The sequence below is a fragment of the Hemitrygon akajei genome, chromosome 19 (genome assembly GCF_048418815.1).
Source record: "Hemitrygon akajei chromosome 19, sHemAka1.3, whole genome shotgun sequence".
NCBI classification, from domain to species: domain Eukaryota; kingdom Metazoa; phylum Chordata; class Chondrichthyes; order Myliobatiformes; family Dasyatidae; genus Hemitrygon; species Hemitrygon akajei.
The window spans coordinates 29,920,633-29,946,733 of NC_133142.1; the positions used below are offsets into that span (position 1 = coordinate 29,920,633).

Sequence of the window (26,101 nt, forward strand, 5' to 3'; positions counted from 1 at the left end):
TGTTTATCCTTATGCAACCCATAGTCAAAGATTTGCTTGATTATGCTTTTCCAAAGTGTCTAGGGGAATGTTTTACTAAGTTAGAATAGGTTTAGAAACCTAATTGTCAATGAAGTCTGTAAGGCAGCTTCTTACCGTCCTTCCTGCTGAGGGGTGTGAGTGGTTGTAATTGTTGCAATCTTTTCAGCATTTGTTAGCAAAGATGGATTGGTGGATTCTAGTGGAAAAGAAAAATGAAACTTAAACATCCTCAGGTGTAGGCTATTATTTCAACAGAACAGATAAATTGTAAGTGGAAATTTTACAGAAAAGATCACTAAAAAAAAAATTGAAGGAGAATTATTTGAGTATTACCAAAAATTCTCTAACATTGAATTTCTATTTTTCTTTAACTAAAATGCTTAAATTTTACTTCTTATGTAAAAGCTTCATACTTTATTCTTGAACAAATGGATTATTGTAAATTCAGAGCAATTCACCTCAACTATATGCATTTTAATTTAACCAGGAATGAAATGCATTTTATTGTGTCTGATGTTTCTATCACACATTCCTGTTTATCTTACACTACTATAGAGATGGTAATTGATTTTGCAGTTTTAATAAAAAAGGAATGTGGACTACAAAGAATGAAACCTCAATGTCACACTGCAGGACCAACATTTACCTTGTTCAGTCACTATAAGCTATTGGCCTGAACTATAAATGCACTGAATCAGAAAATGCAATCCTCACCCCTCGAAAACATCAGTGAAGATGCTGGACTCCTATGGTAATAAAAATTAAATTGACTGAAAAGCAGTGGCCTTGGGCATCCTATAAATTTTACAAGATGTGACAACAGAAGGTCACGTAGGAAAGTGTGGACTGAAAATTGCAGGAGTTGTAAATCAGGTGCATGAATCTTCAGGTCCAAATTCCCAGTCACACAAAACTCGTGTTGACGCTAAGAGAGCCAAACTATAAAAAGTTATGATTCCTTGGTATTGTAGGAATTTCTCACCTACATTTGCAAAAAAACCAATAGCTTAAACACATAAAGAAGTAAAAATAATGCATTATTGCAACACAGGGAATACTTAAGTAAAAATAGCATAGCCAGTTTGGTGGCTTTAGGTTCAGGTGTTGAGGTTGGCCATTTATGACGGAGTGGCCGCCATAGTGTAGTGCCAAAGCTCAGGGCATTCCATTGATTCAATTCTGGCACTGTTCAGCGAGGAGCATCTGTACCTCCTCCCTACGGAATCTGTGGGTTTTCCCCATGTACGTCTGCTTCCCCCCCCCACACAGCCCAAAGACGTAGCAGGCAGGTTAACTAGTTACCGTAAATCGCCCCTTTATGAGGTTAGGGTGAATCGAGGTTGTGGGATTGCTGAGGCTCGAATGACTTGAAGTGCTCAAAGGGCCTGCTCTGCATTCTATCGCTAAATAAATAAGTAAAAGCAGTAATATTTAACTCTGGGACCGCAAGTGTTTGGAAGTCTCCTCAGATGCCTGTGGACTTTTAGCTGCCAAGTATATGAAAGGCTGAGATCAATAGATTTTTGGACATTTAAAGAATCAAGAATTCGGAACCAGAGGGGATAACTTCGCTCAATTTCACACACCGCATCACTGAACTGTTCCCACAACGCATGGACTCACTTTCATGGACTCTTCATCTCATATTCTCAATACTTATTGCTCATTTATTATTATCTTTCTCTTTCTTTTTTGTATGTGTACAGTCTTTTGCAAACTGGTAACCTGCCTTGTTGGTGCAGCCTGCCATTGATTCTATTATGCTTACTGTATTTATTAAACATGCCTGCAAGAAATCTCAGGGTTGTACATGGTGACAGATTATGTACTTTGATTAGAAGTTTACTTTGAACCTTGAACTGTGGAGATGTTGTTGGGGAGAAGGATACAAAGCACTAGCATGCATATTTTTGAATGGATCAGATTCTAGAGGCTGTATATATTACTACTTTAACTTATATTCTTAACCAGTGCTTATATCAATTTGCTTCAAATCTGTAAAAATGTAAATGCTTTCAACTCACCGTCTCCAGGAATGATGCGCAAGGTAACGGTGTTTCCAGCCTCCTTGATCAAATTGACAATATCCGAGTGGGACTTGTTGGTAATCGAGCATCCGTTAACAGCTAAAATACGATCTCCAACTTTAAGTTGGCCACAACGATCTGCAGGGCTTCCTTCGATTATCCGACCTATTTTGTGAGGCATGGCTACACATGCATTGCCTGGTTTTGTACAAGTTTTAATTGGGAAGATGGTAAAGATGAACCATTTGAAGAGGAGGATAGGGAGACAGAAGGTCAGGGGTTAATTCACTGTGCCACAAAGCAAAATTAATGATGGAATGTATTACATCCCATGGTTGGTGATCAAAACATTGGCAATCAGTTCTATGCAACGTAGCTGTAACTGGGCAATGTGCAACATAGATGTGAATGGGTAATGAGCAGCTCTCTCTAAAAATTTATAATTATTAGCTGCCACTAGTCAAAAACAAGTTTTAGCAGTATTAAAATGTTTGCAGAGGGAATTTACAAGTCATTTTAAGTACATAGCCTGTTACCTTCACTAATAATATAACTCAGTTGAATTTACATCAATGGACACATGGGGAAGGAGTCTATCAAACAAATTCCAACAAAAAGTGGCAGCACTGACTGCAAAGGACAAGTACTCTACAATTATTTACTACCTAGAAAAATTATCGCTCCAAGTTCAAAATTCAAGAAAATGTAAAATGTATGCAAGGCAATATGGAATATTTTAAACTTCTGAGTAACATGGGGAGTAAAACTGGAAGAAGATATTGTACATCCTAGGATCTGCAATTTAGTTAAATAATTATCAAACTAACGTATGTGTTTAACAAAGCACAATGGCTTTGAATCCTGGAAAGTCTTTGTCTTCCAGTGAATGATGGAAAATGAATGTAACATTGTACATTGAAACATCAGCGCATCTATTCAAATTAATTAACACAAGGGAAACTATGCAACAGCCTGCACTACGCATTAAAACACAGGCAACTTGGGGATAAGATTATCTAAAATCTCAGATGGTGAAAGGTTAAAAACCTCGGTAATCCTCTTCAGGTATTTACGGTAAACACCTGAATGTGAATCGACACTTAGAACATGGTCAACTAACACTGATTCAGGGGATTAACTCCTGTACCAATCATGTTAACACTATACTTTTAGAGCTGTATTGTGTGCCACTGTGATTAAATTTAGCACTTTGCCAATGTTCTGTTCTTTCTCATTGTAGAAAGGCAAGCAGATCTCAAACCCAGCAAAGCCCTTTGTGAACCAAGGAGTTAGTTTCTACACTACAGCTTTGATTTTCAGGAGGAACTGTGGCCGATTAAAAACTGAGCTGCAGAACGTGACGGCAAGTAAATTGTGTGATTGGAGACATAAATTTGAACTTAAAATAAAATAAAAAGCCAGGTTTGAATCAGCTCCACTTAATCACCAGCAAAGAAAGCACACTCATTATAACCCAAAGATTTGTCCAAATGAACGACACAAGGAGCGAGGCAAAGCAGAAAGCAGACATTTCATGCAGGGATTTAGGAACATCCAATGATCATTATAAATCCACAATGAATTAAGTTACCCTGACTTACTCTTGAAATACAATTAAGCTTATTTCTCAGATAAGTTAAAATAAGATTTAATATTTTGATTCATTTTGTAATAATACAGAATATTAACTATTAAAATAATAAATGAATTCTCTGCAGTGCAACACATTAATAACTGCTCTGAATGAATACATAACTGATCGCACAGGATAGGCAATCACTCTGCTTTTTAGAAAATCTACTTGTTGTATCAATGTTTACATCTATTTAGAAAGTATAATTTTGGTGTTGTATTTAATTGGGAGTGCAGCTTCAAAATGCACTTACCAAAAGAAGTGCCTGCCTCTGGCCGGCTGACAGAGGAGACAATCACGAAGCCAAAGCCTTCACTTTCTCCACGCCGTATCTCCACGTCGTACGGCTGTACGGCTGGTCCGCCACCAGTCCCACCGCCACTGGCGCTGCCGCTCCCCGAGCTCACCGTGTTCAGAGAGTTCTGACTGCCCTGCGGGGTGCGTTTCTCTTCGGTCAAGGACACCGCCTGATTGCTGCTGTGATGTGATGAGACCGGCGAGGCAGACACTTCGGTGTCGGGCTTCGGAGCGGCTGCTGTGTTAATCAGAATCAGAATCAGGCTTAATACCACAGGCACACGTCGTTAAGTTTGTCGACTTTGCAGCAGCAGTACAGTGCGTTAATGGTTAAATTAAATAAGCAGTGCAAAAATAGAAATAATAAAGTAGTGAGGTAGTGCCCGTGGGTTCAATGTCCATTCAGAAATCGGACGGCAGAGGGAAAGAAGCTGTTCCAGAATCGTGTTCCAGAGTGTGCATCTTCAGGCATGACCTGGGTAATGGGGGCCCATAATGATGCATGCCATCTTTTTGAGGCACTGCTCCATGAAGATGTCCTGGATACTATGGAGGCTAATGCCCATGATGGAGCTGACTACGTTTACAACTCTATGCAGCTTATTTCAATCCTGTGCAGAAGCCACCCCCCCACCACCCCCACCACCCCATACCAGACAGTGGTGTAGCCAGCTAGAATGCTCTCCATGGTATTTGTGTAGAAATGTTAAGTGAAACTGAGTTTTTAAAACCGGAAATAGTGTCTTGGATGCAGTTTTCGATCAGCAAAGCGGAGAGACTTAGATAAATTAAAACATAGTTGACTCATTCATTTTTAGTTGGCAACAGCGAAGGGAATTCAGAGGATTGGCACAGGAAGCTGTGCCAGGGAGGCGAGGTGAAAAACAACCTGCATTGCCATATGGAAATGCTTAACTGTGAAAGTTTGGTGAGAACTTAAGCAGTTCATGCATGTGAAACTTCAATCATCCATCAGTTAGCTGGCGTTCATGATCTCGTGAATTATGGCAACTTGTGCTGCCTGTGGGACCAGAATTTATTTAAGAACAAAGTTTCTAAGTTCATAGAAGAATAGCATCATTTCATAAGGAGAGGAACTTGAGAGTGGGGCTTTGGTAGGAGGGTAGAGGCTAATTTAATTCTTGTAAGTCACACAGGCACAATGTGCAGAACAAGTCTGCCCTGTTCATGGAGCTAAAGGGATCAATACAATTGCATTCAAAGCTTTGGATTACCAGGATCTGATTCCCACTCTTCAATGCAATCAAGAAAATATTCTATTTGTATAACATCTTTAATTAAGTGAAGTTCTCAAAAGAATACTGAAAAACTGCCATTAGTTTAAAAAATAAGTGATAATGGGCAAAGAAACTGTCCTGAGTGGAAGTTCACTTTTCCTGACTTTTATGTAAGGTCATACTTATCACCTAAAGATGTACTGGTACCATCTTGCTGGCTGTGGAATTGGTGAGAAATACTAGGACAGCTGACTAAGCCATTTCAATAGGCTTAAGTTCACTGTCAAACCTATCAAAGACTTGGAATACAAAAAATACTCCAGAAATATTATAATCGTTAAATAGCTGAAAATTCAAATTCAAAAATTAAAACAAAATCACTCATACACATTTAAAACCTCTCAATAAAATCATCATTAAATCAAGGAAATTACCCAACAGTTGGTCTCGTTCCTCTCTGCAACACCAGTCTGACACAACACAAGGTTAAGCTGGCAGATAACTTCTATGCAAGTACAGGGGGACTACAACCTCAATGCTCTGCTGTTGCATCCTATGAGGACACCAAATTCAGTGCAGACCAAGGAGCAGTCAGGACCTTGAGGATTTCCATGTTTGGGGAAGAATTCCAGACTCAGAGCCACATCAAAAACTGCCAAGTTTATTGTAGAACTGTTTGCACTTACCAGCACTTTATGGTAGACTAAGGAAGTGAATCCAAACCTAAGGTACTCTACAGTGAACCAATACAGCTAAAGAAAATGGAGCAGGGACCATTAACATCGGGATGGGAGAGGGAAGGGTTTCAGAATCAGGTTTCACATCACTGCCATATGTTGTGAACTATGTTGTTTTGCGACAGCAGTACATTGTAATAGACAATTAAAAACTATAAAATACTATCATCATTATGACACAGGTGAACATCTTTGGACCTTTGAACATGATCCCATGACCATGATTGTTCTTGACAAATGTTTCTACAGAAGTGGTTTTCCACTGCCTTCTTCTGGTAGCGTCTTTGCCAAGACAGGTGACCCCAGCCATTATCAATACTCTTCGAAGATTGTCTGCTTCGTCACGTAACCAGGACTTGTGATGTGCACCAGCTGCTTATATGACCTGACGTGACCCTGATTCGGTGGGGGAGGGGTTGTAAGCAGGTGCACCACCTTGCCCAAGGGTGACCTGCAGGCTGGCGGAGGGAAGAGACGCATCTCCACCCTACCACTATAAATACAGTGCAAAAGGACAGGAAAAGAAAATAGTGGATTCAGTGTGCATTCAGAAATCTGATGGAGGTGGGGAAGAAGCATTTCCTGAAACCTTGAGGCTCCTGTACGTCCTCCTTGATGGCAGCAATGAGAAGAGGGCATGCCCTGCGTGATGGGAGTCCTTAATGATGGATGCTGCCTTTTTGAGGCATCACCTTTTGAAGGTGTCCTGGATGCTGGGGAGGCTAGTGCACATGATGGAGTTGACTGAGTTTGCAACTCTCTGCAGCTTTTTATGATCCTGTTCCCTTCACACCAGACTGTGATACAACCAGTCAGAATACTCTTCACTATACATCTTAGAAATTCACCAGAGTCTTTGGTGACATACCTAGTCTCCTCAAACTCCAAATGAAACATAGCCACTGTTGTGCCTTCTTTGTAATTGCATCAATATGTTGGGCCCAGGATAGATCTTCAGAGATGTTGGCACCCAGGAACTTGAAACTGCTCACCCATTCTACTGCGATCCCTTAAAGATGACTGATGTGTGTTCCCTTAACTTCCCTTTCCTTAAGTCCACAATCAAATCATTGATCGTACTGATGTTGAGTGCAAGGTTGTTGTTGTGACACCACTATCCCGCTCCTATAGTATATATGCTCTTTGCTTTGGGCTGGGTGTTGTTATGAAGAGTGAGAGAACGGGAAGAGCCAGGTGTAGAGAGGGGAAATGCACAAAGGGTGCTGAGTCAGGTTTATAAAAGGAAGAAGCAAAGTTGATGATGTGGAGGTAGAAATGTTAGAATCTCAGCTCAAGGCCATGATTGCAAGACAAGCAAACCTTCAGAAAGTCTGCAGGAAACAACATGAAGCATGCCCGAGATGCTACACGCGGTTAAACATACTGAGAACAACTTATATGAACTATAACTAATTATCTAAGATACAAGTACTTGGATCATCCAGTTACAGTAGAAAATTTTCTCCTTGTGTAAAACAACAATCAGGGGGAAAGACTATCAGCTTTTTAATGAACCAATAGTTTCAATTAGCAGATTGCAATATTTTACAGAATGTATAAGTAATGAGACAATGACATGAAGGCGTCTCTAGGCTGCTTACCTAAAATAGGCAGAGTGGAATATAAATGTAGATTTACACATCTAATTTAATTTCTCAATGTAGAATAATCTTCTGGCAATTGGTTCAATTTACATCTTTATAGTCTAGAGGCAATGACTTTCTTACAAGGATAAAGCAATGCATTTTGTTTTCAATCAGACGCTGACAAGTACTAACCTGTGTACACCACTTTACGCCTCACAGTAAGATTAACATGGCCCTGTTTAGCAGCTTGCTGCATTAATTGAACCACAAGCTGGTGGGACTTTCCAACCACTGCTGTACCATCCACACAAATTAGCTCATCACCCGTCCGCAGCCTTCCGTCTGCATCAGCAGCACCCAGGGGCACAATGTGGCCAATGTAGATCTGTACCGAAAGAAAGGGATTGAAGACATGGTGTTAGTGACTGCCAGCTGACCACGGTTCAAGGCCAGTTGTAATGCTTTGCATCCATAATTTTCAACAGCTAAAATACATCACCATAGTTTCCATTTGACACACTTAAGGAGAAAGTCCAGTCCAGTACTTCAGTGCACAGCCCAGAATTTCAAAATGAGGATACCACGAGAAGCACATAAAAGAATCAAAGAATCCTACCGAGAAGAAATACTTCGGGATACTCAGGTACATCAACTGCTGATCCTGCCTTTGTTTTATGGCAGATCAACATAAAAGAAACAATACCTAGTGGTTTAACAAGGAAAAATAAGCAAGGTGCAGCCAACAAGAAAGCTTGGTTATCTAAAATAATTCTATGCTTATTTTTCTAAATTTAAAGGCATATTGTGCAAATGGGAAATTGTGTAGATGTTCTCAGGAATCAAACTGCACTGCTTGTAAACCATAATTCATTAAAATGGTCATGCATAAGTGACCATTTTTACAGTTAATCACAGTGAGAAGACACCACGTATCATAATCTGCACGTTTACAACACTGAAATGTGCAAATGAGTCTCCCAAAGCTCACACTGAGATTTTAATGAAATAACAAATGCATGACTGAGAATTAGAAGCAGACCACAAAAAGAATCTTCATTCAACTGCTGAAATTTAGAGGCTGAAATCTTGATTTGGCTGAAAATGATTATCTTGCTTATCTAGTTTCAACTTTCCAAAAGTATTTTTAAAGCAATTAAACATACTACTCAAAAATATCAATATTTCAATTTAAATTTATGAATGTAGTGAAATATTCATTATTTTAATATAGGAAAGTTAAGCATACACAGATTTGAAATTTTGATTGAGGTCTCACAGAGTCAGAAATTGATGGTATAAATGGGGCCATTCAGCCCACTGTGTCCAAACCAGCTAAAAATGGACCCCAGTCTAATCATACTTTCCAATTCTTGATCCATACATGCAGGTAATGGGCCTGCAAGTGGTAACTCAGGAACTTTTCCAAGTGTATAAGATTTTTCATTGTATTTTAGATTCACCCCACCCACATCATTTATTGAGCAAAATATATTTTTTCTCTATTCTTTTGTAATCCTTGTACCAACTAGCTTAAGTCACTGTCTCCCTAAGTTAGTAACTAACTTGCCCTAACCATGGCTCTCATAATCTTAAACATTTCAGTTAAATCTCCATTCACTCTATTTTATCCCAGTGAGAACAAAACTCATTGAACAATCTCTTCTCAAAAACATAATTCATCAGCAGCATTTCGTAAACCTCTTCTGCACTTTAGTTGCAAAGTAGTGGGCTAGAACTGCTCACAGTACTGTACTTGCCGTCTAACAAAGGTTTGATACAGTGTCTGGAAGATACTTTACACCCAGGGTTTCATTTCAGTCCACTTTGATTTTCAAGTTCTGTCAGACTTTATAACACAAATAGTCTGGATACAATTTAATTATTCCTATAGCAATTAAAGGAGTAACTGATGCAGCTTGAATCTGTTGTAGTCTAAACTAGAATTGTTCAATCTTTCTATGAAATTAGAGCCACACATATACTTCTAAACAAGAAAGGGATTGATTTTAATGCAAAGGACAAATTTGGCCAAGGCAGAGGAAAAACTCCTGATGCCTCCAGAGCAAGGTTGTTAAAACATTCGAACTGGCACAGTGTTTAATTTGGCATTCAGAGCAGTGCTGATCCACCATAGGAAATGTAATCACTGTTTTTGTTATTATTATTCACTGATATGGAGGAAAGAATATGTTATGTTTGAGACAATCACCTATAAAGTGAGTTGGCTATGATAAATTAATACCAATTACTTTCAAGAGTCCTGCCCACATAACATAAAATACTAAACGTATTTTACGAATGTGTCTGAAGCCTGAGTGCACAGTAATTAAGTGAAGTACTAGCTGTGCCAGTTTCAAATGAAAAAGTATTACATAACCAGCTTGATGCAGAAAAGGTGTTGCTCTTTTTACATTGAAAACAAAGATAATATTCAGCAGTATCAAACCATTTTTAATTACTCACTGGCTCCCCAGGTTCATTTCCACCAAGTATCCTAAATCCAAATCCAGTTTCCTTTCTCCAGAGGAAAATATCTTGCTCTTGGTAATCGGGAACTGTGGGGAAGAGAAAAAAGGACAACTCCAGATTTCATATCATCCTAAATGTATGAAGGTATAATGGAGGTCAATTGGTTTGCATCAACAACACAACAGAGACAGCATGCTGTCTGCTGCTTAGGAAATGGCAATATTAAATTAAAGGCTTCCAATGTTTGAATTTGTGCCATCATCCCCAATTGATTATAAGATTGAATCACATCACAGTCTGCCAGTCGGCTGTCACAATTTATTACAAAAGCCAAATTCTAAATTATGGCAATGACTCCAAGATGGCTGGAAGGCAGAAATTCAATAAAGATGTTGCTGCAATAAATGCACACTCTTTAGCCCCACCTCACCCTCATTTTTAATGACGGGCATGTGCCAATGACCGTTACAGATGACACCCTCAGCAGAGAAACTTCTTCAATAAAAGCTTGCTAAGCAGAGCCTGGCAGTGCAAGTTATAGGAGTGAAGTGCTGAAAATCCACATACTGCACATTCACAATGTGCAAAGCATGGTATTCACAATTGTCGGCTCAAGTTAGTTAAAAATTAATGTCTGAATTCAAATCAAACATACACTGTTCTACAGTTATAGCTACACAGCCAGACTATGGAAAAACTTTACTGTATTAACAAGAAATTAAATTTTATTTTACATTGCTTATCAGAATTAACCTACGAACTCTGACTGTAAAAATGAAAAAGACTCATTAAATTAAGAAAACCGATGTGAGAAAATACACATTTATTGAAAATTTCCAGTCAGGGTTTCATTTGCCTGAATAAGCTGATTAAACACATTGTGTGACTTGTTGCTATGTTACTGGTAAGTAATGGTTTTCATTTCAGGAATACAATGTAGAGTTTCCTTTTAAGAACCATGTGCATAGTTGTGAACATATGTCCAGCTTGCAGGACAATAACAAAACAGCATGTTGTACTCCACGTTGAGATACTTCATTTGCAAATACAAGGGTCAAACCACTGGGGTTGAAATGCTGAGTCTCACAGGTCTAATTGTCCCAGGTTTGATCTCCAATGTGTAAAGTGAGCTGAGATCAAAGTGAGACTGCTGCGTTCATCCTCTGTCTTGAAGTCAAAATAAACATTCAGCCTGTGTCCTGAATCAATTATCCACTAACCTCTGCTAGAACTTGTATACTTGGGTTTGGGTATTTGATTCCCCACAATATTCCGGGTGGGAATTTGATCAGATCTTGCTTGACTGTGATTCCAGCTCCAATTAAATAGGCCTAGAGATGGGGTTTCACACTACTCTGTGGGCTGAAACGTCACTGCATTTAGCGGTACAAGGCTATAAATGGGAGCTCTCTAATTGGTGCGCTGAACTGTCAATACACTTAGTGGTAGATGCTAAACATGGGAGATCTATTGCAAAAAGCTTGGATTGCTGTCGTGAATGCAGTAGATTGCTCATTAGAGGGCTCCAGGGGGAATCTGGTACCTCTGAAGAGATTCTGGGAGCAGACTCTTTACTGATGGATATGTCTTTACTTCCTGACCTAAGGTCCACATTCAAGAGTGACTGCCCAGATATGACCATCACAACAAATCCAGCAATGGAGCGCTGCCAATGTTGGCATGCAGCACCAATTTCAAGAACATTTCAGCAATTAAATACTGCAGACACCAGACTTCCTGTCAGTTTACTCACACTCCGTGGTTTTGGGAGGTGAACGAGAAGCCAGCAAAGTGATAAAGCTGCCTTGGTCACACTTCTTGAAATCAGTCACCTTACACAGCGAGACCAACAAGAGCAAAGCAACTACAACAACAGGCTCCTACTTTTACTGAGACCATTCCAAGATGGCTGCAAACGGCTGGTGTAAGTCCAATTTATCTCAGAAAGGCTAGAAATGGACACCACACAAATAGTGACATCATCACACGTGACTGACATGGCAGACATGCTGCTAGGTTAGATTGGATTGTGCATGAAAGGGGCTGGTTCAATTTTCACAACAAAACTGATGTCATGTGGAAGTGATTGGTGCTGTGATACACACCAACTTTTGCAGGAATAGCGTCTAAAATACTTTCAAATACAAAGAGTAGGAGAAAGTTTATTTTATGCTTGTCATAACGGAGACACCTCCTTCTCCCTTATTAGGGAGAGAGAGAACCTGTGGTATGTCGAATGCTGGGTGAAACGCAATGTCTTTACACGATGTAACTGCAAGTCTGTGTCTTCGCTACTGCTTTGCTCACACTTGAGTGCTCAGTAGTAGGTGCTGATGCTTTTGTTTTGCTACTGGGGGGTGGGGGATTCGTGCTCACTGCCGCTTACGTGCGGGGGGGGGGACTTTAGTGTTCTTATGCTTCACTGTCGTTCATTCTTTGGGGCACTCCTCTGTTTTTGTGGACGTTTGCGAAAAGAAAGCATTTCCGGATGTATATTGTATACATTTCTCTGACATTGAATTGGACCTTTGAACATTCTGTTTCATGATTGAGCAATCCAAGTATAACTTGGAATTTTGGTTTGATCACTTATGAAACAGAATCCCTGGATATTTGATTTTTGTTTTATTCTGTGTCTCTCTTTCTGTTTTGCTTTAGTTCCAACTGATTATTTCAGTGTGAAGTCACTGGCTATTAAATAGGTTATTCGCATTTAATTTATGAGCATCGTTCTTGCAGGAAAAAGTCTATCTATGTTTAAGGTTGCACGTCATCTCTGTTGAAAGAAACCCTTTGAATTGTTTTTCAGCATTATTATAACTGGAAATACAGCAATTTAATGCATTTACTGTCACACCACCTCAATTATCAATTGCAATATTGGCCATGTATCATTGATATGTAGCTCCTGACTCTGTTAATAGTTTGAAGATAATTAAAATTCAGTTAATTTAAAGACAAGACCATTGATAAATCATTTTCTTGGATCCAAGTGTGGAGCTACTGTGTAGGATGCTGCTATCATTTATGTACTGTCAGCACACCGCAGGCTTCACCAAGTCTGCAGCAAAATGGCTCTGCTGGGAACTCTTAACACATGTCTGTTCTCTTAGCAGCTTTCAACAGATTCCTATTTGCTCCATCTGTACCTCAAACAACTGCAACCAGGTACACAAAAGCTCCTTACATGTATGGCTCTCTTTAAAGGGTTGGGGAAATCGTGTTAGAAGTGCTTTAAGTGGGGAAGCAGCAGGTATCTGCTGGCATGGAGTGATTGTGCTGGATAGTTAACTTCCACACTGCTTGTTCATTGTAAGATTAAACATTTTAAAAATGCTGTGTAAATTTTAAAAAAAGCAAAAGTCATGAGTGAACACTAGGTGAACGGGATCATTACCCAAAAGGCAAGGCGTAGGTTGGAAGGAGTTAGAAGCAGAAACTGGTCGAGGTGGCTTTACGAAACCTCTCAGCTCCAGGGAACTGGGTTTGACGCTGACTCCAAATGCTGACAATGAGGAATTTGCATATTCTCCCCATGACAGCGTGGATCTCCTGTGGATGCTCCAGCTTCTTCACCCATTCCAAAGATTTGATGATTTGCTAAATTGGCTTCTGTAAATTGGCTAGATTGCTCAAATCATACATTAAAATTGGCAAAAAAAGAAAATAATAGGGCAAGTGTGACAGGGAATTAGCTGAAGGGGGCAGGAAAATATGGAGAGAATGAATTGGATTGTTAGGATTGCTTCACATGAAGCCATAATGGGTATTGTACGGACTTCTGTGTCATTGCAAGTTCATCATAACCCACAAACAGGGTACAACAGGCACCAAAATCTCCAAAACATGCCAAATCCAATTCCATGTTGAGGTAAAATCTGGATTATTGTTAATTTGATGTTATCAACTACAGCAAAAGGATTAAATGGGTAAACCAAATGCTATAATTGGCCAGAATCTTTTGATCCATGTTTCGCATCTCATACTGAGAAAAATGCATGCAATATGCTGCATCTAAAAAGTATAGAGTAATTCTATAGTTTCCAGTGAGCAGGGATGGAACATGCACCAAAAGAAAGGAGCTGGTGCAGGATGCTGAAGATAGTGGCCTTGGCCCATGCACACGTGGATCTATGTGCTAAGTGCAAATAAAAATGGAAACAATTTAAACGAACTACAATTCTATCACATCACACAAGACAATTGCACACAGTATGATTTACATCCCAGAACATCACATCAACCTGTCTAACACATGGTAAAGTCTATTATTTGCAAAGCAGGAACAATTGTGTGTCCTCCTCAGTCATTTAAATGAAATATCTGTTGCGCTAAAGATTACATGGAAAATTATTTTGCAGCACCTGCTAATAATATTCCCATTTGCAATACACCATTAAAATTTCTAATTATTTGTCCAGGCTGTCTCTGCTAGCAGTTTAACTCAAAGGGAAACTCCACTGATTTTACACTGAAGACTGAAAAAAGGCAACTATTCCTGTTGGTGATAAATGTTAGTAATTGGCTACTCTTAAAATGGTGCTATTCTGCAATTTAGAATTTGCTTTAAATTATATTTTCAAATATTCAAGACTTCCTTCTAAATATTCTCATGGATAACTGCACATTGCATCGTCCGAGAACAACAGCTGCAACATTATTAATAGAGCCCACTGTTCTAGCTCACCAATAACTGTGAAAATACAAAATATTCTTTGCTACTAGGCTTCAGGGGCATTCTCTGCAGCTGTTAATGGAAACCGTCAGCAACACTACCAATGTGAAATTCGGTGATACTACAGAACTGAATTCTGAATTGCACAGTATATAAAGACAAAGGATATTAATGTCAATCTTTTAGTTATTAACTTCAGCAAAAAGTATTAAAGTCATGAAAAGAGGAACGCTTGGAATTTTTTTTATCAGTACTTACGTCTACTTTCATACATGCTTCGTGACTGGGCCCAGATCTTGAAAGGATCTGGCTTCCTTTGCCCAGTGATATCCGTTTGATCCACTGCTGGTACCTCGTTCGAAGGGTAGTCTGGAAGCCCAGGGGTGCCCAGGACTGGCGAGGCAGTGTGTGTGCTCCGCTGGCTGGAGACACTATGCTGGGAGCTGTTCTGGCTGTCCTTCCTTTCCAGTGCTTGCTGCAATTATTCAAGAGAACAGAAGGTCAGTCCAGCTTTTCACTGACTGGGAGCAATCGATACAATGCTCCCATTTTGAAAAAAAAATCATTTCACAAAGTTAAGTTGTTTACTGCGGCTGTAACTACCTTAAAGGCAGCCCATCATGAGAAGTGCACAATGCACTAAATGAGGATTCGCGACTACCCATCCTTTTAGAACATTTAGATATTTCTACTGACTAGAAGACAGGTGACACATTTCATATCAGTTTCAAAATAAAAGCAGAGTTCTTTCTTCAAATTGAGAGCTTAGGTAGTCTGAAAATAAATACTACAAAGCACACTCCATCTGAGATATTCCATGCACATAAGATGTATTCTGCCAACGGGTAAATTTATCTGAAACTGACAAAGAAGCACATGAAGGCTGACATTTCTCAAATTTAATAGTGAATGCAACTAAGCTTCCTCTTCACAGACCTAATACAATCTGACAATGGAGTGGGCCTGAAGTTACTTTCTGTGACTTTAATCAAGTGCCGCCATGTATTAATTATCTTTTTTTTTGTTTAGGGAACTTTTTGGTGGTTGGGGAGGGAACGTCTGAGATGGGACAAAAATACGGGAATTTTACTTCGTCATTTTTACCTTTTACATGCCAATCTGCAGTACAATCCAAATTGTTAAAGAAAGAAGCAACGTTCATAAACGACATGGAGATAATCCGTTCATATCGCTGGCAAATTCGTAAATGTAAGAATGAATGAGGATAAAGCACATTACACAGCCAGCTAGAACTTACTTCATGAATACACAATGTATACCAAGAGGGTACTTTGTGCCCGGCGTGAAACTTACCGACTTTGGACTTTTCTTGGGAAGTGGTCCTGTGAAAGGGGAAAAACAAACAAAAAAAAAATCAAGATTCAGCAATAAGAAAGCCTTCAAAGAATGCCAAGGACATGATCTAAATTGGTTTAGTGAGTATGAATCTCTCTGACCATGTTAAAATCTGTGCCAGCCACTGTGCCTGGCGTCTGATCAGATCAGATTATTGTGTGTTGAATCCCCAGTACATCAGTTCTACTTACTCCTGATTCAGCAGCCTTCAGGCTAGCAGTCTAAACCAGTCAGTGTGACCCATGAAACTAGATTCTGCAGCAGAAGCAAAATAAATTCCTGTAGCTCCATGAGGACATTGCAAAACTAAATTTAAAAGAATTATAAAATTTGTATTCAACGAGCAGCAATTAAAATTTCTCTAATTTTGCAGGTACTTCTATACTGCTAAAGCTTCAAAACAATCTCACGTAGAAACTAACATAGATGTACTGTAAGAACTTTATGAGTAAATAAATTGAAGTTCGAAGTTAATTTTATTATCAAAATACACATGTCAGCATATACAACCCTGAGATTTATTTTCATTCTTCCTTCTGAAGTTATATTATATGCAAAGAACTGCAGAGATGAAAGCTCTCTAACTATCTAATCTATTGACTCCAAAGTTAGCCACAGCAAACATAAAAATATGCACATTCAGATGGTTCACAGTTCACAGAAAAAAATCATTTTTTTATAATTTGAAATGTTCAGGTCCTCTCATTGTCTCCAGGACATAGTGAAGTATGTGACACTCCCAGTAGAAAACTTCTCCAGGGCTTCTACCTACAAGTGGATCAAGTTTGGCTTCCTTAAGGTGAATAGATCCCTTGTGCACCTCAGAAAGAAAAAGGCACCATTTTCAAATGATACTGGAATTAAAAGGTGATAGCCAAGTTTTATTACTTTTCAGTGTTAATGGTCATGGATCCTCTTTTCATGTCATAGGAAGGATAGGCCCTTTGGACCACAGAGTCCATCCCAATCATCAAATCCCCACAACTTTTACCAGTGTCCCACCAACCTGCACATCTTTGGGATGTAGGTCGAAACCAGAACACTTGGCGAGAAGCCATGAAGTCACAGGGAGAACATGCAAACTCCATATGGACAGCAGAGGTCAGATTTAAACCTGGATCTCTGCTGCTGTGAGAATGTGCCTCTACTAACTGTGCCACCCACACAAAATCTAAAATTCTTAGAAACAGAGATTATAATTACTAAATCTGTGCTCTCATGGTTAATAGTCCTCTCTGGCTCATCAGACCTTACAAAAAAAAATAGAAAACACAGTAACAAGTCCAAGTCCCGATCTTGACACGATTCCATTCAATGCAGTTACACAGAACTTCATAAAACCCGGCCATTACCATTCTTAATTGCACAAGTGTGGAATTCACAGCATCACATAGACACATGCGCTATATATAATTTATCAGTGCTATTAAAAGATGATCTCAACAGATGGAAGCCTGATTTAAAATGTTATTTAGTTATAGGTGTGACAGTCTATTCAAAGTCTATAAATCATTTCTCTCCTGTCTATGCCTATGGACGTAATTTCTCTCGAGTGACAAATTAAAAGAGTAATGAGTTGGCAGTTTGGGTGAGATATGCAAGAGTAGAGTTGCATCCTGCAATGGATGTGACATTTGCAGCTGCATACTGTAATTCGTTTCTGAAAACCAGCTTCACTGAAGTTGAAAGAGCCTCATTTCAATGTGGAGGATGAGCTGCAGCAACTGGTACATGCACCTATCTAGCACAGGGGACAAAGAATGAATTTACACACTGTAGTTTTGGTAGCCTTTTTTCCAACTCCCTTCTGCAACATGTTTCATACAAGTTCTAACCACACGCCTATTAGTGATCTGTGGGATTACTAAAGAGAAGTCTAATTTTTACTGACAGGTATTTTCTTTTCCTGAAAATTACCCAGATACAAACTCTTTCCACCACCTTCTGCAAAGTTCTAGTGGAAAAATTAACATAAATACTATCAGATCAATCCATGACTTGCTGATCTATTCATCTAAGGTCTGATTCCTTGAAAGGGTGCAACTTCTGAATTCTTTTACAGCAGTGGAATCAGATTTATCAGCACTAACATCTGTTAAGAAACATGTTGTTTTATACATATATCTCAAACAGGAGGAGATGTTGTTTCTGATATGCACTGGCTGGTCTCCTGATGAGGAGGTCAAGAGGGGGGCACAGAGGCCCAGGTTTTGAGGATTATTGATTAGCACCGAGGGGATGATGGTGTTGAACACTCAGCTGTAATCAATAAACAGCAGTCTGACGTGTGTTTTGCTGTTGTCCAGGTGGTCCAAAGCCAAGTGGAGAGCCAGTGAGATAGTATCCACTGTCGACTAGTGTGGTGGTAGGCTAATTGCAGTGGGTTGACTTTCTTGTTTAGGCAGGAGTTAATTCTAGAGATAATCCACCACCCAAAATATTTCATCACAGTAGATATGAGGGCATCTGGGTGATATTTTGCAAGCTAGATATATTGGTTAAGATGTCTTGCCAATTACTAAGACAAAACTCAGCTGGTCCAGACTTACAAGTTTTTAAAAAGGAATCTTACAACAAGGTGGTTAAACCAAATGTAGCTTTTTCTTTTTCAGTCTGAAAAGTCAATTATAATCTTCAGTACAATACAGTACGCATTCACTTACCAGCTACAAGTGACATAAGAGGCTTTTAAACACAACTAATCCCCTTCCCCTTGTATTCTAAATAAACATGATTTGTGTACATGCAGTACGGTAGTGTAGTAGTTAGCACAAAACTTTATGGCACCAACTACAAAATAGAAGTTCTATTCCTGTTGCTGTTTGTAAGGAGTTTGCATGTTCTCCCATGACTGTAGATTTTCTCTGGGTCCTCCAATTTCCTCTCAATTCCATAAGACACAGGAGTAGAATTAGGCCATTTAGCCCATCAAGCCTGCTCAACCATTTCATCATGGCTGATCCAATTTTCCTCAGTCCCAATCTCTTGCCTTCTCCCCTTATCACTTCATGCGCTGACCAATGTATCAACCTCTGCCTTAAGTATACATAAAGACTTGGCCTCCCCAGCTGCCTGTGGCAAAGAATTCCACAGATTCACCACACTCTGGCTAAAGAAATTCCTCTTCATCTCTGTTCTAAAAGGACGGCTCTCTGTTCTGAGACTACGTCCTCTGGTCTTAGACTCTCCACCCACAGGAAACAGCCTCTCCACATCCACTCTATCAAGGCCTTTCAGCAAAGATGGGTTAAAAAGTTATACAAGTTAGGGTTAATAACCTATTCAAGTTAGGGTTAATAAGTTATAGAAGTCAGGGTTAATAAGTTATAGGCATGCTATGTTGGCACCAGAAGCCTTGCAACCTGCCCCCAGCACACCCTTCTCTCAAACAGTGTATGTTTTGATGTACTTGTGACAAATAAAGCTTTTGCTTATATATTTTATTGAGGCACAATTCGCACAGGAAAATACGTTAAATGCATCAAGCGCAGAACAAAATCCTAACATTTATTACCGTTTGACTGCACTGGGAAGGCTGTCTCTTTATTAATAGTTTACTGTGCCTGTACTTTCCCACATCAGTAATCGGCTGATTAATTGTCAGCTTTGTGAATACAGTGCACTCCAGGTCAAACAGAAAAACATCACCTCAGCAGATAAAATATTAAACCATTTAAGATAAAATTAGCACATTCGCGGCACCCATTGACAAATGTCAAGACAGATAAAGCCTAAACATGACCACAGCATGGGAACTGGGGTCTCCAGCAGTCTGGCCCATCTGTCAGGGCTGGCATTCATAGCAGTGAAAATAACCATTTACAGTGCACCTGGCCTAATGGCTTCATCTCAACAAGTCACAACTTCATTAAGTGGTCAGGAAAGTAAACGCCCATAAGCTTTAAATAAAATAGCAAGCTGAGTCCATGAAGGTGACAGAGGGACGGTTCAGTTACTCACGGAAGAACTGTCTACTATGAAATTCTGCAGGACTTGGAATTGCATTATCATTGATTAATATCACAAAAAGCAGATGATGAGACATCATCTGTATGATTTAGGAGTTTTCAGAAGATGTCAAAAGCGGCCATATGATTGTTAATGAACAAGTTGGAAGCTACCGCAGGATATCAAACCTGATCACATTGGCAGAACAGTGCTAAAGGGAACTCACTAAGGATAACTGAAGCAATGCCTTCAGGGATGACCACAGAGTACAGCACAGTAGGGGAATCACGAACACTCACGAGGGTGCTCAGGCTTGTAGACAAGATGGTTAAAAATGGATAGGAAGTCCAAAGTCCAGCATAAAATAGAATTGTACAAGTAGAAAGGGTCAGAAAATTGCTAAATTTGATTAGAGGAACCTTTTCATTCAGATGTAGCAAGAATAATAAGAAGGGAACCAATGCTATACTGAGTTTGAAGGATATTGACAAGGCAACAGTGTCATGGTATTGATCATATATCAATTAGATTTAGATTTAGCACAGTTGAGAGATAAAAATTACAAAAGATTCCAAACTGGGAAAGGCACATTCTACTGGGTCGAGAACTTGTTTAGCAAAAGTGGAAGAGAAGCAAACTACTATAATGGAAATCAGTGTCGGAGTAGTGCTAGATATTCAGGAAGGCTTTCTAAAGTGCCCAGGGTGATCATGCTCCCTCAGAGACTGTCAAATCTAGGGCACCTTGGATGATAGCACATTATTGGAAGATAAAAACATAAATTTAGTGTGTGAGGGTGCACTTCTATCATGGGGGGAGGGGAAGAGAGATTTTTGAAAGCAGGAGGAGGGCATAAAAAATACTGGCATGCAAAATTAAAGAAAACTGAAAGATTATTTACATCAAGATAATGAGGATACTCAAGGAAACCTCAAGGTCCATTACGGACCAAAAGTGTCACTTGGAGAGACAGCATGAATAGAGATCTTAAGGAAAACCTTGCAAATTTCTTCACAGAAGAGTGGAATGATGACAAGGCTGTGGTTACAATTATCAGGTCCCAATGGAGTTTTAAACCTGAAGATGAAATTATGGAGGTTCTAACCATTACTTCACAATTCACCTTGGCTGCAGTAATGATACTAAAGTATCAGAATACTCATTATATTCATGATAAACAAAAAGAATGGATAAACTAAACAATTGCAGGCACATTAACTTAACTTTGGTGGTAGTAAAGTTACTTGATTCAATTCTGAAAGCCAGCACTGACCTTCATTTAAAAAGGTACAGATTAATCACAGGCAATCAATATGATTTAAGGGAAGGTTAGATTCAACTAACTTGATTGAATTTCCTGAGGAAATAAGGATTGATGAGGTATTCCATCTATTGTAGTCTGTGTAAATGCTAGCAAGCACTTGATGGGTCCCACAATGCAAACTGGTGAAGAAAGGAAAAGTCGTGCGATCCATGGGAGAACAACAAAATGAGTCCAAATCTGGTTCAACGGTAGCTTGCAAAGAGTAATGATTGAGGGGAACTTTGTGACTGGAAGAATTTTGCCATAGGGATTTAACAGGGCTCAGTATTTAGTGCCTTGTTTATGAGATTATCTCAGATTCTTTAAGGATGGTTTGATAGACAGGGGTTCCTTCCTCAAACATGGGATGCAGAAAGATTTAATCAAGGCACATAAAATTATCAGAGGTCCGCATAAGGGGAAATGAAAGGAACCATTTTCCCCTGGGCACAGAGGTCACTAATTGCTTTGAGGTAATTGATCAATGGATGAGCAGGGCCTAAGAATCCTTTTCTAAAACCAGAGTTAAGATTTCACAGCTTTAAAAGGTGGTGGTAATAAGAACATAAAAACATAAGAAATGGGAGCAAGAGTGGGCCATCTGGCCCGTCGAGCCTGCTCCGCCAATCTATTAGATCATAGCTGATCTGGCCATGGACTCACCTCTAACTACCTGCCTTTTCCCCATAACCCTTAATTCCCATACTATGCAAAAACCTATCCCACCTTGTTTTATATATTTACTGAGGTAGCCTCTACTGCTTCATTGGGCAGAGAATTCCCAGATTCACCACTCTCTGGGAAAAGCAGTTCCTCCTCATCTCTGTCCTAAATCCACTTCCCCGAATCTTGAGGCTGTGTCCCCTAGTTCTAGTCTCACCTACCAGTGGAAACAACTTTCCTGCCTCTATCTTATTTATCCCTTTCATAATTTTAGATGCTTCTATAAGATCTCCTCTCATTCTTCTCTCCTGTAATGTGACCAGAGAGATGGGGAGAGATGAATGGTAAGGGCAGGAAAAATATGCAACTACTCTCATCCTATTTAAACATTACTTAATGTTGTACAGATATTTAGCATAAATAAATAGATCAAGTGCTTTCAAATTGGTTAAGTCTACAAAGATATGCTTCAGTCAACACGAACATAATAGTTCTTCGAATCTAGCACTAGTTATTTGGCTAGCAAAATCAAATATTTCTCCCTTGTTCTTGTTATAATTTCCTCCTTACTCCTCACCGCTTGCTGACCATAGGCGCTTCTGAAATGTAAATCGACCGAAACATTCAGAATCAGCTCAACCATTATGGACAGGAAGCTGCAAGTTAACAAGGCCTTGCTTCTTTCAGCTTCCTTATTAGGAAGTTGCATTATATCCAGAGGCTTGGGATATTGATCTGAGAAACAAATCTGCCATCTTTTGCTGGTCTGCCCACTATTGGATCTCTGACCCACAACAATTTCATTCACTTATAACTATCATCTGTAATGGCTTCGCAAGCCAGAGAGATCAGAGGCGAGCAAAGGCTGACAATACATGCTGACTTGGGTATGAATCTCACAGACAGGTATGAAGCATTTTTACTTTCATTGGGTGAAAAACAGAGAATTTTATTTTATGTAATGTCCTGTTATGTTGTTCTGGATTTCATTTTGTGCTGTTCTGTGTGAGCTGCTTGTTGTTCAGCTTACGCTTGGGTTACTGTTAAAGATAAGAGAGAGGAGATTTGTGTGCCATCGGTTAGGATGGTTGGATTAAGGGGAGGTTTCTCTGGTGAGGGACACCAAGGTTGGGCTTGGGGCTTTTGCTAGAGACAGATGAAGAGAGAAGAGGTCGTAGGATTCAACGAAGCCCGAGGTAAGATCGATGGAAGATTGGTGACGGGGAAACCATGAGCTCCAACTGCTTCATTAAAATGGGTCCTCTTGTTTCTTTGTTCTTTACTTTACTAACCCCTTAGTCAAATAAAGCTAAATATTTTAATTGTATGTGGTGTACTGTCCGTTATTTCGTGGCACTCATTGGTAACAGGGTGATGAATTACACGGCATCCGCACAAACAGGGGGTTTAGGGTGAGCTCGTGACTCAATCTCACACGTTTGGCGGGGCCGGAGATTGACCTCCCTAGACTAACACAGCCGAGGAAACCAGGGTGCTTTTTATTTATTAATTGAGTTACATCATGGAATAGGCTCTTCCATCCCATCGAACCGCGCTGCCCAGCAATCCCCCGACTTAACCCTAGCCTAATCACCGGGAGTTTTATAATAATCAATTAACCTGTTATTATAAAATTCTTTGGCCTGTGAGAGGACTGGACTGGACTCTGGAATGTCAGAGGGAAAACATACAAACTCCTTACAGGCAAGGGTGGGAATTGAACCCAGGTCTCTTGTACTGTAAAGTGTTGGGTTTACCACTGCACTACCATGCTGCCCCTAAACCGCAGTCATATTTCTGGTGCCACAAATGAAAGAAATACGCAACTGTTTAGATAAAAATAAGCTTTTTATACACATTGAAGTACCTTTGTAAAATGGTGACCACTAGTAATCATGACATTTGAAACACCAGAATGAATTCACTATTGTTATGTAACACAATATCAGAGAATGAAAGATCATTTAAGCTTTCATGCTGTGACAGCTCTCTGAATGAACCACCAATTAGATCCAATTTCTGGTCTTTCCTTCAGAAAGCATTGCTGAACCTGTTTCCATCACACTCTGCAGATCATAACAACAGGCCATGAAAAGACATTTCTCATTACCCTGAACTCTTTGCCAATTATCTTCAAAACACATCTTGTTATCAATTCTGCAACCAGCGGAAAGAGTTTATTTACCTTCTCAGTCCGTTTACTCTTGGACTGATGCAGTAATTGAATGTGGCTGAAAATCACTACAAGCAGAAGGCTTTTCATAGTTCTTCCCTTGTTACGTTGAAGCTTCATAGACCAAACCAACTCATTAGAGCTGCCTCGACCTCTTTGAAATCAGTGAAAGGTTCCTGAGAAGATGAGCATGCCTGCATCCTACGCATGAACCACAGTGCTGCAAATACTCTGGCAACTTCACCTCATCCCCTGCTCAGAACTGCTGCCAAGGAATTGGAATATAATAAATGTATTCTGTTTTGATCCCCATTAATGCATTGGCTGAATGCTATATGTTCAGGTTTCAAATATGATAAAGTAACTCTGGCTTTGTCTTTCAAAAAATCCCACTTTAAGTTTTTAGAACTGACTTCGAATGTCGCATCATGCATTCTAACAGGCAGTCACTTTCAAATCCTCGGGGTCGTTCGTTTCTTGCCAAGACTCTCTATTGCATTCCTTGTTTGGAAATGTGAATGTCCTCTACAATGAAGCCTTTGAAAACCAGGAAGAAACGAGTTATAATTGCCATTCAAAGGTTGTTTGCTTAGTTCCTTCATTACTGAGATGGATCCATGACAAATTTCTGCCAAGTTCATCCTTCTGGAGCCCACTGTAACATTATACTTCAAAGAACATATCTCAGGGATGTACGGCGAAAAAGAGACTTGTTACCTCAAAATGGCCTGATTACACAGAGACAATCAGGGTTGCAAAGCTGATGGCAAAGTGACAGATTCCAAATACTTGCAATTAAAGCAACCTCGACATTGATTGCTGCACTGTGAATCAGCACTTGGAACTCAATCAGGTGGAGTGACTTGCAGTCCAAGCAACGCGAGGCTATAACATTTTCTAGAAAATTTTTAGTTATTAGCAATATTCACTTAGCAGGAGAGAGAGACAGACAGACAGAGTCAGAGACAAGAGCCAATTAAGTCCATGCCTGATCATGATAGTACCTCTATGATAGAAAAAATAAATGTGAGCGTCAAGGAGCACTACACACAGAAACCAGACCTTCAGCCCATCTAGTCTGTGCCAGCCTGATCCCATTTACAGTACCTCCAACTGGGGCCACAGCCCTCCATTCATGTACCTATCCGAACTTGCCCTAAGTGTTACAATTGAACCCACATGTACCACTTCCTAAGAAATACTGCCAATGTCCCTACACTGCAAATATCCTCTAACATTCACTGCCCCTCATTAGCAAATACAGGCACAACGAACGGAGCAGAACATTTTGGAAATGCTCTATCCGGCCTGGATCAAACCACACATGGAACAAGAGCAAAAAAGATTTGTGTTATTCTAAGGGCATTGATATGCAAGGAATAATAGAGATGAAGTCTGAAGACTATCTTTTTAATCATTCTCTTGATCCTTTTTAATCTATTAACTAGTTGCAAACACTGCAAGTGCCAAAATAATCATTTAAAGGGTGCACTGAAAAATGGAGGGCCCCGAGAAAAGGAGAAAGAATATTTAAAATTTGAGAGGAGATCTCAACCTGCAGATTTGTACATCATTATTCCACTCAAAGTGAGGATTTTCATTAATACACATCTACCCACTTCAAAATCCATTGCTGGAATTTATTAAAACTTTACCATACACTCATAGGTTGAGCTGTCCTAGTCACTCAGATATACAGAAACTCTGTGCTGATGCAGTAAGTGCATGTGGCTGAGAAATGACTTATGAGCAGAAAGCTTTTAAGTCCACGTGTTTTTTTTATTTATGTACAGTTCAAGCCTGGGTCAACATTTATTTCCAAACTTAATTGCACCTGAACTTCACCGGAAGTATAGGCTGCAGATTCTATATTGCAATTTATAATTAAAATTTGCCAATAATAAATCAGGACTAAGGGCCGGTTCTCCCCTCCACCCACCCCAAATATGCTGCACTGTTTTATAAAGAACTTCTG

At 39.6% G+C, this 26,101-nt stretch overlaps 1 protein-coding gene across 9 annotated transcripts in view; it reads right to left on the minus strand.

The window, feature by feature from the left end:
- Positions 1-26,101, minus strand: part of magi1b (membrane associated guanylate kinase, WW and PDZ domain containing 1b) — a 402,728-nt gene that overhangs the window by 42,752 nt on the left and 333,875 nt on the right. For 4 of the 9 annotated variants that reach the window (XM_073072332.1, XM_073072330.1, XM_073072327.1 and 1 more), the window contains 7 exons: positions 15,998-16,026; positions 14,942-15,158; positions 10,003-10,094; positions 7,732-7,924; positions 3,935-4,216; positions 2,046-2,246; positions 136-217 (listed from right to left, as the gene is read on the minus strand). In XM_073072332.1, coding sequence (XP_072928433.1) covers positions 136-217; positions 2,046-2,246; positions 3,935-4,216; positions 7,732-7,924; positions 10,003-10,094; positions 14,942-15,158; positions 15,998-16,026 — 1,096 coding nt within the window. The remainder of the gene's footprint in view (positions 1-135; positions 218-2,045; positions 2,247-3,934; positions 4,217-7,731; positions 7,925-10,002; positions 10,095-14,941; positions 15,159-15,997; positions 16,027-26,101) is intronic. The other 5 variants (XM_073072335.1, XM_073072328.1, XM_073072334.1 and 2 more) reach the window with 3 other exon arrangements.